Source organism: Hemitrygon akajei, chromosome 7 (assembly GCF_048418815.1).
Source record: "Hemitrygon akajei chromosome 7, sHemAka1.3, whole genome shotgun sequence".
NCBI lineage: Eukaryota > Metazoa > Chordata > Chondrichthyes > Myliobatiformes > Dasyatidae > Hemitrygon > Hemitrygon akajei.
In genome coordinates this window covers 140195566-140211688 of record NC_133130.1, presented here as the reverse complement: position 1 = coordinate 140211688, position 16123 = coordinate 140195566, and the positions used below count along the sequence as shown (strand labels likewise).

The 16123-nt window shown below is 46.4% G+C and overlaps 1 protein-coding gene across 6 annotated transcripts in view; it reads right to left on the bottom strand.

Moving 5' to 3' along the window:
• Positions 1-16123, bottom strand: part of fbxw5 (F-box and WD repeat domain containing 5) — a 54527-nt gene that overhangs the window by 15829 nt on the left and 22575 nt on the right. For 5 of the 6 annotated variants that reach the window (XM_073052108.1, XM_073052107.1, XM_073052105.1 and 2 more), the window contains exon 5: positions 6335-6483. The exons of the other annotated variant lie outside the window; for it this stretch is intronic. In XM_073052108.1, the coding sequence (XP_072908209.1) occupies positions 6335-6483 (149 nt within the window). The remainder of the gene's footprint in view (positions 1-6334; positions 6484-16123) is intronic. 6 annotated transcript variants of the gene reach the window in all.

The window sequence follows — 16123 nt, the reverse complement described above, 5'->3', positions numbered from 1 at the left end:
TGTTGTATGTTCTATCAGCCCATCTACTACAAAGATTCAAAGTACACTTATTATCAAAGTATATATGCAGTACACAACCCTGAGATCATCTTCCCCACAGACAGCCACAAAACAAAGAAAACCATGGCACCTGTTCAAAGAGAAATATCAACCTCTTCCCCCCACTCACTTTCAATGTTCCCACTTTCAGGAAGCTATGCACCCCATGATCCCTCTGTAAATCAATGCTCTTATGAATTTTCTATTTGCATCTGAACTTCCAAATGCAACATCTCATGTACAGATTTACTCAATTTACCATTTCTTTGTCCAAATTTCCGAATGATTTATATACTGCTATATTCTTTGACAGCCCTCTTCACTGTCCCCAACTTCCGTGTCATCTGTAAACTTGCTATCCAAATCATTTATATGTTCACAGAGGTCATGGCACTAATTCTTGTAGACCATCACTGATAACACCTCTCCACCACCACCCTATATCTTCAATGACCAAGCCAATTTTATATCCAACTTACCAACCCATTGTGAATCCCGTGTGCCTTTAATCTTCTACACCAAGCCAAAATTCAGGATTTCAACAAACACGAAGACATAGATTGTGAGCAGCTGAGCTCCAGAACTGATTCCTGAGACATCTCTCATCATTTAAACCAAAAATGTCCTGCATATTTTTACTCTCTACTTTCTAACAAATCCTCAATTCACACTTGCCTCTGCAAACCAGTTCCTGTTACTTACTTAGTATTTAACCAGGAACCTGTCACTTTCTATAGTTTAAATTACTCCAGGACAAGACGCTGCTGAGGTTGCAATAGTCTGTTCAGGTTTGGTCACTCCGGAAAAATGCAACTAAGCTGGAAAGAAGGCAGAGGAGATTTATGAGAATGGGGCTCAAGGTCCTGAGTAATGGAGAGGGGTTCATCAGGTGTGTTTTCATTGGAGCATTGGAAAAGATGGGTGATCTTATAGAACTATATAAAACCATGAGAGACATAAATAAGAGTGAATGAACTCAGTCTTTTTCTGAGAGTTAGGAAAATCAAGAACTAGGGGACACAAGTTTAAGGCGGGAGGGGAAAATTTTAATTGAAACAGGAGGAATATCTTTGCACCCAGAGTGTGGAATGAACTGCCAGAGGAAATAGTTGAGGCAGGTACATTAACAACAATTAAAAGACACTTAGGACATATGACAGATAGAAAATGTTTTGAGGGAGACGGGCCAAATACAGCCAAATAGGATTAGCTTAGATTAGAATCTTGGTTGGTCAGTTGAGATCAGTTGGGACTAAGAACCTATTTCTGTATTGTATAATGCTATTTATTTATTGAGATACAGTGCAGAATAGGCCCTTCGAGCCATGCTGCCCACAAATGTCTCAGTATAATCCTAGCCTAATCACAGGACAATTTACAATGACCAACTAATCTACCAATCAGTACGTCTGTGTGAGGAAACCAAACCATCCAGACATACCCTATGCGGTCACTGGGAGAACGTACAACTTCCTTACAGGCAGCAGCAGGAATTGAACCCACATCACTGGTACTGTAAAGCATTGTGCTAACCACTGCAATACATGCCATTCCAATTTATGACTCTGAGACCAATGATACAGAAGTGTCTTGAAGGAGGGGGGATAATGTGCTTTAGCAAGTGAACTCTTGATCTTAGTTTAAGCTGCTTCAGGTGCTGCCACCAATAATGGCTGTGAAAGATTACAAAGATATTGACAGACAAAGCAATGAATGATTATGAAAACTAGAATGAGTCTATTTCACAAATTCAAGAGCCCACGGTACTACAGGAAAAGTAGTAGAATGGATAGAAGATTGGCTGATTGGCAGGAGGTAAAAAGTGGGAATAAAAAGGGCCTTTTCTGGTTGGTAGCCGGTGACTAGTGGTGTGCCGCAGGGGTCGGTGTTGGGACCTCTTCTTTTCAACTTGTATAGAATATACAGAACATAGAACATAAAAATTTACAACACATCACAGGACCTTTGGCCCACAATGTTGTGTCGACCATGTAACCTACTCTAGAAACTGCCTAGAATTTCCCTAGTGCATAGCCCTCTATTTTTCTGAACTCCATGTACCTATCCAAGAGGCTCCACTTCACCACTGTGGCCGGCAGTGCATTCCATGCACCCACCACTCTTTATGTGAAAAACTTAACCCTGACATCCCCTTGGTACCCATTTCCAAGCACCTTAAAACTATGTCCCCTCATGTTAGCCATTTCAGCCCTGGGAAAAAGCCTCTGGCTATCCACATGATCAATGCCCCTCATCATTATATACACCTCTATCAGGTCACCTCTCATCCTTCGTCACTCCAAGGAGAGAAGGCCAAGTAGGCTCAACCTATTCTCATAAGGTACACCCTCCAATTCAGGCAACATCCTTGTAAATCTCCTCTGCACTCTATGTAGGTCAAAGAGTTAGATGGGAATGGGCAAACAAATGGCAGATGGAATATAATATAGGGAAGTGCATAGCCATGAACTTTGGCAGAAGGAATAAAGGTGTGGACTACTTTGTAAATGGGGAAAAAATTCAAAAATCAGGAGGTACAAAGGGACTTGGCAGTCCATATGCAGGATACCCTAAAGGTTAAATTGCAGGTTGAGTCAATGGTAAGGAAGACAAATGCAATATTTGCATTAATTTTGAGATGACTAGAATATAAAAGCAAGAATGCAATGCTGAGGCTTTACAAGACATCGATCAGACTGCACTTGGTGTATTGTGAGCAGTTTTGGGCCCCTTATCTAAGAAAAGATGTGCTGGTATTGGAAAGAGTCCAGAGGAGGTTCAGGAGACTGATCCTAGGAATGAAAGGGTTAACAAATGAAGACTGTTTGATGGCTCTGGGCCTGAACTTGCGGGAGTTTAGAAGAATGCGGGGATATATCATTGAAACCTATTGAATTGAAAGGTCTGGATGAAGTGGACATGGACCAGATGTTTCGTATAATGGGGGAGTCTAGGACCAGAAGGGACAGCCTCAGAATTGAGGGATGTCCATTTAGAACAAAGATGAGGAACATTTATTTAGTCAGAGGGTGGTGAATCTGGGGAATTCTTTGGCACAGATGGCTGTGCTGATGGCAGCGTGATGCAGCGCACAGCAGCCACTCCGGGAATGAATATCTGTTATTTGTAAGTAGGGGCCGTGTACAATCTTGATTTGATGGAGACGGACGTGTGAAGCACAGAGGAACATCTGGTGTAACTTTTGAAATGCCTGTTTCGCTGCCGCTGTTACTGTGTGATCGGAGAAATCTCCGGGAGGAAGGCCCCGAATCCTCGGCTTTGCCTGTTGCTTGGTGGCCGGGGCCGGAGTCGAAACGCTTGGCAGAGATAGTGCTCGGTGTCGGAGGGCTGGTCGGAGGCTCGAAGTTTTCAGACGGACTCGGAGTTGGCAGTGGTCGGAGTTCCCAAAGTGCTGTATCGGCAAGCTGCAGCGCTGGAGGTTCGTGGCAGGAAGAGTTTTTCATCCTTCTACCGTCTGCATGAGATGATGGGCTGTTGGGCCTTTGAGACTTTCTTTTAAACCGTGCCATGGACTGCTCTTTATCAGATTACAGTATTGATTTGCACTGTTGAAACTATGTTATAATTATGTGGTCTTTGTCAGTTAGTCTTTTATCAATTATGGTATTGTCTGCACTGTTGAAACTATATGTTAACTATAACTATATGTAGCTATGTGGTTTTGTGTATGTCTTGTAGCTTTAGGTTTGTCTGACGGGTTTGTAGCTCCTTTCCGGGGAACGTGCTAAGACGGTAGCACGATATCGATACGCAGCACCCTCTCTGGACTCTGTACTGGGGATTACCAAATGTTATGTGGTTTTTCTTGTGTGGTCTGATTTGTGCTTTTTCGTGATATCATTCCGGAGAAAGTTGTCTCATTTTTTAACTGCATTGTATTTGTGGTTTATAAATGACAATAAACTGAATCTGAATCTGAATCTGTGCTGGTCAAGTTATTAGGTATATTTAATTGTGAGGTTGATAGCTTTTCAATGAATTAGGGCCTCAAAAGTTATGGGGAGAAAGCAGGAGAATGGGGTTGAGAAAGATAATAAATCAGCCACGATGGAGCACACTCAATGGGCTAAACAGCCCACTCCTGCTTCTAGGTCTTATCAGGAATATTTGCAAATTTTCAAGCTAAATTACCTTAACATTATGAAAATCTAATGGAGTTGTAATAATCTTTGACAATGCATCTCCCACCCCATACTCCCTGAGAGAGTCACATACCTTAGGTTGAGAATCACTGCTCTATGACTTGCCTTTGTGATAATAGACAATAGACAGTAGGTGCAGGAGTAGGCTATTCAGCCCTTCTAGCAAGCATCACCATTCACTGTGATCATGGCTGATCATACACAATCAGTACCCTGTTCCTGCCCTCTCCCCATATCCCTTGACCTTGCTATCTACAAGAGCTCTATCTAACTCTCTCTTGAATGCATCCAGAGACTTGGTCTCCACTGCCTTCTGGGGCAGAGCATTCCACATATCCACCACTCTCTGGGTGAAAAAGTTTTTCAGCATCTCTGTTCTAAATGGCCTACCCCTTATTCTTAAACTGTGGCCTCTAGTTCTGGACTCACCCATCAGCAGGAACATGCTTCCTGCCCCCAGCGTGTCCAATCCCTTAATAATCTTATATGTTTCAATCAGATCCCCTCTCATCCTTCTAAATTCCAGTGTATACAAGCCCAGTCGCTCCAATCTTTCAGCATATGACAGTCCCGCCATTCTGGGAATTAACCCTGTGAACCTACGCAGCACTCCCTCAATAGCAAGAATGTCCTTCCTCAAATTTGGAGACCAAAACTGCACACAATACTCCAGGTGGGGTCTCACCAGGGCCCTGTACAGCTGCAGAAGGACCTCTTTACTCCTATACTCAATTCCTCTTGTTATAAAGGCCAGCATGCCATTAGCTTTCTTCACTGCCTGCTGTACCTGCATGCTTGCTTGCTTTCATTGACTGATGTACAGGAACACCTAGATCTCGTTGTACTTCCCCTTTTCCTAACTTGACTCCATTTAGATAGTAATCTGCCTTCCTGTTCTTGCCACCAAAGTGGATAACCTCACGTTTATCCACATTAAACTGCATCTGCCATACATTTGCCCACTCACCCAACCTGTCCAAGTCACCCTGCATTCTCATAACATCCTCCTGACATTTCACACTGCCACTCAGCTTTGTGTCATCAGCAAATTTGCTAATGTTACTTTTAATCCCTTCATCTAAATCATTAATGTATATTGTAAACAGCTGCGGTCCCAGCACCGAACCTTGCGGTACCCCACTGGTCACAGCCTGCCATTCCGAAAGGGACCCGTTAATCGCTACTCTTTGTTTCCTGTCAGCCAGCCAATTTTCAATCCATGTCAGTACTTTGCCCCCAATACCATGTATCCTAATTTTGCCCACTAATCTCCTATGTGGGACTTTATCAAAAGCTTTCTGGAAGTCCAGGTACACTACATCCACTGGATCTCCCTTGTCCATTTTCATAGTTACATCCTCAAAAAACTCCAGAAGATTAGTCAAGCATGATTTTCCCTTCATAAATCCATGCTGACTCGGACTGATCCTTCTACTGCTATCCAAATGTGTTGTAATTTCCTCTTTTATAATTGACTCCAGCATCTTTCCCACCACTGACGTCAGGCTAACCGGTCTATAATTCCCTGTTTTCTCTCTCCCTCCTTTCCTGAAAAGTGGGACAACATTAGCCACCCTCCAATCAGCAGGAACTGTTCCTGAATCTATAGAACATTGGAAAATGATTACCAATGCATCCACGATTTCTAGAGCCACCTCTTTAAGTACCCTGGGATGCAGACCATCAGGTCCCAGGGACTTATCAGCCTTCAGACCCAACAGTCTATCCAACACCATTTCTTGCCTAATATAAATTTCCTTCAGTTTATCCTTTACCCTAGTTCCTTTGGCCACTATTACATCTGAGAGATTATTTGTGTCTTCCCTAGTGAAGACAGATCCAAAGTACCTGTTCAACTCGTCTGCCATTTTCTTGTTCCCCATAATAACTTCACCTGTTTCTGTCTTCAATGGCTCAGTTTTGGTCTTAACTATTTTTTTGCTATTCACATACCTAAAGAAGCTTTTACTATCCTCCTTTATATGAGGCCCTGTCTCACTCACTTTCATCATCTACAGATTCCTACATTCAGCATCAGAAACACAAAATATAACATGTCCCAATCTATCCATATTTTAGCTCAAAAAAAGGTTTTAGTTGTTAAAGGTGGGCAAGATCTACTGTGTCTTCACCTGATAGGCTTTGTTTAACCAGAGCACCGAACAAGATGTCATGTTCCCAATCCAGTGCAGGTTCCCAGAGATTAAATGTGTTTCATTTAACCAACAACCAAAGACATCATAGGGTTTATTCCTCACTCGGGACAGCAACGTGAAGTCATCTGGAAGTAGAGAACAAAGGGAGGAATAATGGGAATGTGTGGAAAACACAGCATTCATTAAAGTATACAATTATACTCCACTAACAGAGGCTGTTCAAAGAGTTGTCCAATTGCACTCCCCTGCTCTTCGCCAGTTTTATCAGACATTTATCCAGTCTTATTTGAATGTTATTTTTGAATCTGCTTCCATTGCTCTTTCATGTATTGCAGTCCAAACCACAAAAACATTCCGTAAAGAATTAACTCATCCAGATTTCTTAACATATCATTTTACTTTGCCTTTATTTCCAGCTGATTTTATTATATAATGCAGATAACAAAATAATTTCAATCCTAAAGATGTTAATTATTCAAACTGATTAATCATCCATTTTATTTCTATGTTGAACAATCCCTCCCCTCGAACACTTTTTGAACATCAATGCAAAATTGACAATCCAACAATCCTCTGGATCCACCAACATATCAAAGTATTAGAAGACGTCTTTTGAAATATGTTGTGGATATTGCTGGCATTTATTGTATGTCTTTCATTGTCCTTGACAGGGTCATGCTGAATCAGTTTGAATAGCTGCAGTCTTTGTGTGAAGATATTCCCATACTGCTTTTGAGTGGGAAGATTAAGCGTTCAAATCCAGCAAAATGAAGTAAACGTGTGTTGGTCAGGACCTCCATAACCTCTACCTTTACATTGCACAACATCCCAGGATTAATTCATTCCAAGCGCTGCCTCCCATTCATGCTAATATTGCACATAATTTGACATTGTTCTTGGTTTATTATCGTCGAATGTTCCAAGATTCAGAGAAAAGCTCATTTTGCATACTGATCAAATCATTACACTGTGCATTGAGCTAGAATAAGGTAAAACAATAACAATGCAGAATAAAGTGTAAAAGCCACTGAAAAAGTGCAGTGCAGATAAATGATAAAGTACAAGATCAAAATGAGGTAGATTACAATGCCAGAAATCTACCTTGTTGTACAGAAAATCCATTCAAGCGTCCTGATAGCAATGGAATAGAAGCTGACCTTGAAATGGTGGTACCTGTTTTCAGGTTTTTGAATCTTCTGCCCAGTGGGAGACGGGCGAAAAGAGGGTGTCCACAGCGGGTGCAGTCTTTGATTATATTTCTTTGCAACTTCCTCTTGTTACTAAGATCCTTTTAATTTATTACCAAGGAATCAAAATCCTTAATACCTTAGCCATGTTCTCCACCCACAAAAGATAACTATGACCTTCCACTCACAAACAGGAGAGAATCTACAGATGCTGGAAATCCGAGCAATACACACAAAATGCTGGAGGAGCTCAGCATGCCAGACAGCATCAAGGAAAAGAGTACAGTCGATGTTTCAGGCCTAAACCCTTCGGCTGGACCTTCTACTCTTTGACTACTCGATCCCTATTGACATGATTATCAATGATTTTAGGGTCTTCTTTTATGTAGGTCATTAATTAATCATATATCCTCTTCCTGTCCCACTGGTTTCCAAACAATTTCTTTCTTAATTCAGCTTAACCTCTATTTCATCATTCAGGTGCCCTTCCTTTCTTCTTTTGAGATAATGTGCTCACTCTGTAACATTGATTATTGAAGGTCTTAAATGACAATGCACAAGAAACAAAACCAATTAACTGAACCAATTTATTGTATTTGCATCAAATGACACTGAATTTAATACAGACTTTCCCCAACTACATGTTATTCAGTTTTATACAGTGGCATCAGTACAAAGCTGCAGTTTACAGAAGGACTGATCTATACTCACTGGTTATTCTGTCCTCTATTGGTCTATTCATATACCAAACAGCTCTATACCTCAGTAGAAGACTGCTATGAATCAACAAAATATTGCAGAATATGGAGGTCAGAAATAGAAACAAAATATTGGACATATTCAGGCCAGGCCCCTGAATATTCTCAACATGTTCTGTAGTTGTTGTGTGGTATGGCAGCCATCATTACCATACCATGTAAAATGCTCCAGCCTTAAATTTGCCCGTGTTCCCACTCCTCAATTCTGACTGCACACCTTCTTCACCTTCACCAAGTACCAGCTCTTCCAAGTAGTCTCTGCAAAATCCTCCAAATTCAGTACAAGAAAAAAAAAGCAATTTTTATGTTTTTGTTCCCAGACCATCATCCCCAGAACTGATAATCTATTGGAATTGGAGCTGATTTAGTATTGTCAAATGTATTGAAAGAAGTGGAAAAAAACACTTGTCTTGCATACTGATCATACAAATCAATTCAGAATACAGTGCAAGGTAAAACAGTAGCAGAATGCAGAATGAAGTGTAACAGCTACAGAGAAAGTGCACTGCAAGTGCAAGGCCAAGAGTCATATTGTAGTTGAGAACCATTAAATGGTCTATTAACAGTGGGGTAAAAGCTGTCCTTGAGTATAGTAGCAAGTGCTGTCAGACTTTTGCATCTTCTGGAATTGGAATGTATTTCTAAGCCTGGTATCAGGCATGCCACTTTGCTTGCATACCCAATACACAACTCCCAAAGCTGACACTCTATACTGAGCTCTGCCACGGTGAGGGATTACCCAGCAGATGTATGCTATATCATATTATACAGAGACCAGTATTGTACCAATGTTATGCAGGCAGACCTATACTTGCAAGTATATCTTGGTACCATACAATGACAGATCAACACGTACAAACAAGCTGGAGGAACTCAGCAGGTCGGACAGCATCCATGGAAACGAGCAGTCAATGTTTCGGGCCGAGACCCTTTGTCAGGACTGAAGAGGGAGGGGGCAGGGGCCTTATAAAGAAGGTGGGGGGAGGGTGGGTCTGGGTAGTCTCCAGCCCCTTGGCATGAACATTGAATCCTCCAACTTCCGGTAATTCCCTCCCTCTCCCTTCCCCCATCCCAGTTTCACTGTGCCTCCTTTTCCAGCTGCCTATCACCTCTCTCATGATTATGCCTTCTTCTACTACACAGTGCTTTCACCTTGCATTCCTTCTTCACCTTTCCTGCCTATCCCCTCCCCCACCCCTTGATCTTTCCTCTGATTGGTTTTTAACCTGACACCCACCAGCCTTCTCCTTCCCACCCCCCGCCCCACCTTCTTTATAGGGTCCCTGCCCCCTTCATTTTCAGTCCTGACGAAGGGTCTCAGCCCAAAACATTGACTGCTCATTTCCACGGATGCTGTCCGACCTGCTGAGTTCCTCCAGCTTATTTGTACGTGTTGCTTTGACCACAGCATCTGCAGAGTACTTTGTGTTTGTAATGACAGACCAATATCCTCTGGAACCATTAATAGTAAACAACCCAAAGAACATGAAGCCAAGTACCAGAGTTGAGGATCAATGCCTAAAAAGGGAGAGCTGTCTCACAAACCAGTCCACAATGACCTAATATGGTGTTTGTTACATAAGTGGAGCTTCCAGCAAATGCCTGACACTCTTCCATCAGCATTTCTGGATATGCCCTGCCCCACTGGTAGAACAGATCAACCAGCAGCAATGAAAAGATTACAAACTGGAAAGGAAAGGAACTCTTCAACATCAAGTTTTATTCTATCAGGCCAAACAAGGACAAGGGAAACATCTTCTGTCTTCCATTGGCTGATGAACTAGTGCTGCTTCACATTCAATACCACTTGGAAACACTGAGAGAAGCAAAGGCAGAGCATGAATTGTGGTGGGGAACTTAAAGTGTAGTTCAGTAAAGCCCACCGACTGTGCTGGCTGAGAGATGAAAGATTCTTACAGATTAAATCTGGAGAACAAGACAAACCAGCCAACATAAATGTTGTCCTGTAGCGATGTACTACATACAGAGCTAGAGACGACACGCAGTCGGTAAGCCATTTTGAGACTAGTTTATTCAAACTTCGCGGCGCTGGCATTTAATCCCTAGCGCCCACCCTCTCCGGACAGAAATGACGTCAGAGGTGCATTACCAAAGTCTCTCCCCGCGTGCTGGCTATTTGTGAGCCGGTTCGCCTGCGCAGAAAGTGGGTCGCCACATAACCCCCCCCCCCAGAACCGGCGATACACCCCCCAATGTCCACAGTCTGGATCAGCCTCTGTTTGGGAGGTCTGCCTCTGCGCCGCGGTGCCTGAACCTCCTGAACCTCGACCGGCTGCGCCAAGTTCACATGGGCTAGTTTGAGTCGGTCCAGTGTGAAAACCTCCTCTTTTCCCCCAAATGTCCAGAACGTACGTGGACCCGTTGTTGTTGATCACCTTGAACAGCCCCTCATACGGCCGCTGTAGCGGTGCCCGGTGTCTGCCCCTTCGTACAAACACAAACTTACAGTTCTGCAGGTCTTTGGGTACATGGGTCGGGGTCCGTCCGTGCTGTGAAGTCAGTACGGGAGCCAGGTTGCCGAGCCTCTCATGTAGTCTGTGCAGGACTGTTGTGGGTTCTTCCTCTTGCCCCCTTGGGGCTGGTATGAACTCTCCTGAGACGGTCAGGGGTGCGCCGTACACCCACTCGGCCGGCGAGGCGTGCAGATCCTCTTTGCGAATTCCAAGCAGGACCCAGGGAAGCTTGTTCACCCAGTTAGGTCCTCTCAGGCGGGCCATGAGAGCCGATTTCAAGTGACGGTGGAAACGCTCTACTAGTCCATTTGACTGTGGGTGGTAGGCAGTAGTGTGGTGTAGCTGTGTTCCCAACAGGCTGGCCACAGCCGACCACAGGCTGGAGGTGAACTAGGCGCCTCTGTCAGAGGTAATGTGGGCCGGTACCCCGAAACGTGCTACCCAGGTTGCAATCAGTGCTCGGGCGCTGGAATCAGCAGATGTGTCGGTGAGCAGGACTGCCTCTGGCCACCTCGTGAACCGGTCTACCATAGTTAGGAGGTACCACACTCCTCGGGACCCTGGTAGGAGGCCCACGATATCCACATAAATGTGGTCGAACCTCCAGTGGGTGGGTTCGAACTGCTGCGGCGGGGCTTTAGTGTGCCGCTGCACCTTGGCTGTTTGGCACTGCGTGCACATTCTGGCCCATTCACTGACCTGCTTGCGAAGTCTGTGCCACGCGAACTTGCTGGAGACCAGCCGGACGGTTGTCCTGATAGATGGGTGCGCCAAACCGTGTATAGAGTCGAAAACTTGCTGCCTCCAGGCTGCCGGGACGATGGGGCGACCTACGAGAAAGTCCTGCAGATGCAAACCCGAGACTGCGGTGCTGTAGCTGGGCATCTCGTTGTCTGCCTGCTGCGCCTCCGCCAGTGCTGCATAGTCCACCCCCAGGGACAGGGCCTGGACAGCTGGCCTGGAGAGTGCATCCGCCACGACGTTGTCCTTTCCTGAGACATGCTGGATGTCTGTCGTGTACTCGGAGATGTAGGACAGATGTCGGGGCTGGCGAGCCGACCAGGGATCGGACACCATCGTAAAAGCCAAGGTCAATGGTTTGTGGTCCGTGAATGTGGTGAAAGGCCTGCCTTCTAAGAAGTACCTGAAATGCCGGATTGGCAGATACAGTGCCAACAGCTCCCGGTCGAAAGCACTGTACTTGAGTTCGGGTGGTCGTAGGTGCTTGCTGAAGAACGCCAGGGGTTGCCAGCGCCCCTCGATGAGCTGCTCCAGCACCCCACCGTCTGCTGTGTCGGATGCGTCCACCGTGAGGGCGGTCAGAACGTCCGTTCTGGGGTGCACCAGCATCGCGGCATCTGCCAAGGCTTCCTTGGCTTTAACGAAAGCTGCCGCGGCCTCCTCGTTCCAAGTAATGTCCTTGCCTTTACCCGACATCAGGGTGTACAAAGGGCGCATGATAAGGGCTGCTGAGGGGAAGAAACGGTGGTAGAAGTTCACCATACCAACGAACTCCTGCAGGCCTTTGACCGTGTTGGGCCGGGCAAGAGGTGTTGCCCCGTCTTTGGTAATCCTGTGGCCCAGGAAGTCGATGGTATCGAAACCGAACTGGCATTTGGCCGGGTTGATCGTGAGGCCGAAATCACTCAGGCAGGAGTAGAGCTGGCGGAGGTGGGACAGATGCTCCTGGTGACTACTGCTGGCTATAAGGATGTCATCCAAATAGATGAATGCAAAGTCCAGGTCGCGTCCCACCACATCCATTAGCCACTGGAACGTCTGTGTGGCATTCTTCAGGCCGAACGGCATTCGGAGGAACTCGAACAGGCCGAATGGGGTGATGAGTGCCGTTTTGGGGATGTCTTCAGGGTGCACCGGGATTTGATGGTATCCCCGGACAAGGTCTACTTTGGAAAAGATTCTTGCCCCGTGCAGGTGTGCTGCAAAGTCCTGTATGTGCGGCATGGGGTAGCGGTCTGGAGTTGTAGCTTCGTTCAGTCTGTGGTAGTCGCCGCATGGTCTCCAACCCCCGGCTGCTTTGGGCACCATGTGCAGGGGGGAGGCCCATGGGCTGTCGGACCTCCGTATGATCCCCAATTCCTCCATCCTCTTGAACTCCTCCTTTGCCAGGTGAAGCTTTTCTGGGAGGAGCCTTCATGCACGGGCGTGGAGGGGTGGTCCCTGGGTTAGGATGTGGTGCTGTACCCCGTGTCTGGGCATGGCTGCCGTGAACTGCGGTGCCAGGATCAATGGAAAGTCCACCAGGATTCTGGTGAATTCATTGTTCGACAGCGTGATGGAGTCCAAGAGTGGGGCCGGCAACTTGGCTTCACCCAGGGAGAACGTCTGGAAAGTCTCAGCATGTACCAGTCTTTTCCCTTGCAAGTCGACCAGCAGGCTGTGAGCTTGCAAGAAGACCGCCCCCAGGAGTGGTTGGGCCACCGCAGCCAGTGTGAAGTCCCACGTGAACCAGCTGGCGCCGAATTGCAGCTGCACTGTGCGGGTGCCGAAGGTCCGTATCGTGCTGCCGTTTGCGGCCCTCAGGGTGGGTCCTGGCTTCCTGTTGCGGGTGTCGTACCCCGTCAGGGGCAAGACGCTGATTTCCGTTCCAGTGTCGACCAAGAAGTGGCGTCCCGACTGTTTGTCCCAGACATACAAGAGGCTGTCTTGGCAGCCAGCCGCCATAGTCATTAGCGGCAGCTGGCCCTTGCAGGGCGAGCGACAACAGCGGGCTTTTGTGCCCCACTGCTGGTGGTAGAAACACCACTGTTCACTGGCCTCCTCACTCCTGCCTCTGTGTTGTGTGCGCCCCCCTGCCGGGCCTGGTCTGGTCTGCTGTTGGGCGCGTGGCCTAGTAATCTGACCGACGGACGCCATGCTCTCCCTCTTGGCTTTCCACAGCACGTCTGCCCAGGCCACCGGGGGTTGCTGAAATCTGCGTCGGCCAGCAGCAGATGTATGTCCTCAGGCAGTCGCTCTAGGAACGCTTGCTCGAACATGAGGCAGGGCTTGTGTCCGTCAGGCAGGGCCAGCATCTCGTTCATCAATGCTGATGGCAGCCTGTCTCCCAAACCGTCCAGGTGAAGCAGGCGGGCACCCTGCTCACACCGTGAGAGGCCAAAGGTCCCAATGAGCAGCGCTTTGAATGCTTCATATTTGCCTTCTTCCGGGGGCGACTGTATGAAATCCGCAACCTGGGCGGCCGTCTCCTGGTCAAGGGCGCTCACCACATGATAGTAACGCGTGGAATCAGAGGATATCTGCCGAATCTGGAACTGGGCTTCTGCTTGGCTAAACCACACGCGTGGTCGCAGCGTCCAGAAAGTCGGCAGTTTTAGCGAAACTGCGTGAACAGATGAAGAGTCGGTCATCTTTGGTCCAAATTCCGTTTGGACCGTCGGGGTCACCAATGTAGCGATGTAGTACATACAGAGCTAGAGACAACACGCAGTCGGTAAGCCATTTTGAGACTAGTTTATTCAAACTTCGCGGCGCTGGCATTTAATCCCTAGCACCCGCACTCTCCGGGCGGAAATGACGTCAGAGGTGCATTACCAAAGTCTCTCCCCGCGCGCTGGCTATTTGTGAGCCAGTTCGCTTGTGCAGAAAGTGGGTCGCCACAGTCCTATCAATCCATCTGCTGCATCTGTTCACAATAGTAATGACAGGATTAACTAATCCTTGTGGATACAAAGTCCTACCCTCACACCGAAAAACTCCATCATAACATTTGAAAGTATTGGCTATACAAGAGACCCTGTGGAACAATGGGGATACAGTATATATTTAATTAATCTTTAACTCCATAGCCTCGCATATCCCTCACTTTATCAAGTCTGGGAACTCATGAGGAGGAGGGAGTATCATTGTCAGCAGCAAGTGTACCCAAGAAGATACCAATCTTGTGAAATCATACATGACACTGCACTACAGAAGACAGAAAGCATACACTACAGAGACAAGCAATGCCAGAACCAATGGATCAAACCAAGGTTCTACACTTCTAGTCATGAATAGTGGCAACAAATGTAACAGCTAAACAAAGCAACTCAAATAACATGTCCCATAACAGTCTGGGAGAATACCAGGAACAAAGAGTGTTTCTATCTTCATACAGTCACAAGAGAGATGTGCCTTAACCTTCTGTGGACCCCACCATCATTAAACCAGATTTCAGCCAATTCAGTTCATTCCACGTGGAATCGGGAAGTGGCTGTAAGCACGGGATATAGCAAAGGCCAGTAAACATCCCAGTTACAGTCCTGAAACCCAAAAAACTCTGCGGATGCTGGGGTCAAAGCAACACGCACGACACTGGAGGAACTCAGCAGGTCGGGCAGCATCCATGGAAACGAGCAGTCAACATTTCGGGCCAAGACCCTTCATCAGGACTGAAGAGGGATGGGGCAGGGGCCCTATAAAGAAGGTGGGGGGAGAGTGGGAAGAAGGCTGGTAGGTGCCAGGTGAAAAACCAGTAAGGGGTGGGGAGGGGATAGGCAGGAAAGGTGAAGAAGGAATGTAAGGGAAAAGCACTATGGGTAGTAGTAGAAGGTGGAACCATGAGGAAGGTGATAGGCAGCTGGAGGAAGAGGCAGAGTGAAACTGGGATGGGGGAAGGGAGGGGGAGGGAATTACCAGAAGTTGGAGAATTCAATGTTCATGCCAAGGGGCTCACATGGACCCCAGCCATGCCTGGTTATGTGGAATAGTCTATGCTCCAAACCCATACTGATACTGCCCCCCAACTTTTCCTTCACTACACTGATGACTAGATAGATAGATAGATAGATAGATACTTTATTCATCTCCATGGAGAAATTCAACTTTTTTCCAATGTCCCATACACTTGTTGTAGCAAAACTAATTACATACAATACTTAACTCAGTAAAAAAAAAAATGAGATGCATCTAAATCACTATCTCAAAAAGCATTAATAATAGCTTTTAAAAAGTTCTTAAGTCCTGGCGGTAGAATTGTAAAGCCTAATGGCATTGGGGAGTATTGACCTCTTCATCCTGTCTGAGGAGCATTGCATCGATAGTAACCTGTCGCTGAAACTGCTTCTCTGTCTCTGGATGGTGCTATGTAGAGGATGTTCAGAGTTATCCATAATTGACCGTAGCCTACTCAGCGCCCTTCGCTCAGCTACCGATGTTAAACTCTCCAGTACTTTGCCCACGACAGAGCCCGCCTTCCTTACCAGCTTATTAAGACGTGAGACGTCCCTCTTCTTAATGCTTCCTCCCCAACACGCCACCACAAAGAAGAGGGCGCTCTCCACAACTGACCTATAGACCACCTTCAGCATCTCACTACAGACATTGAATGACGCCAACCTTCTAAGG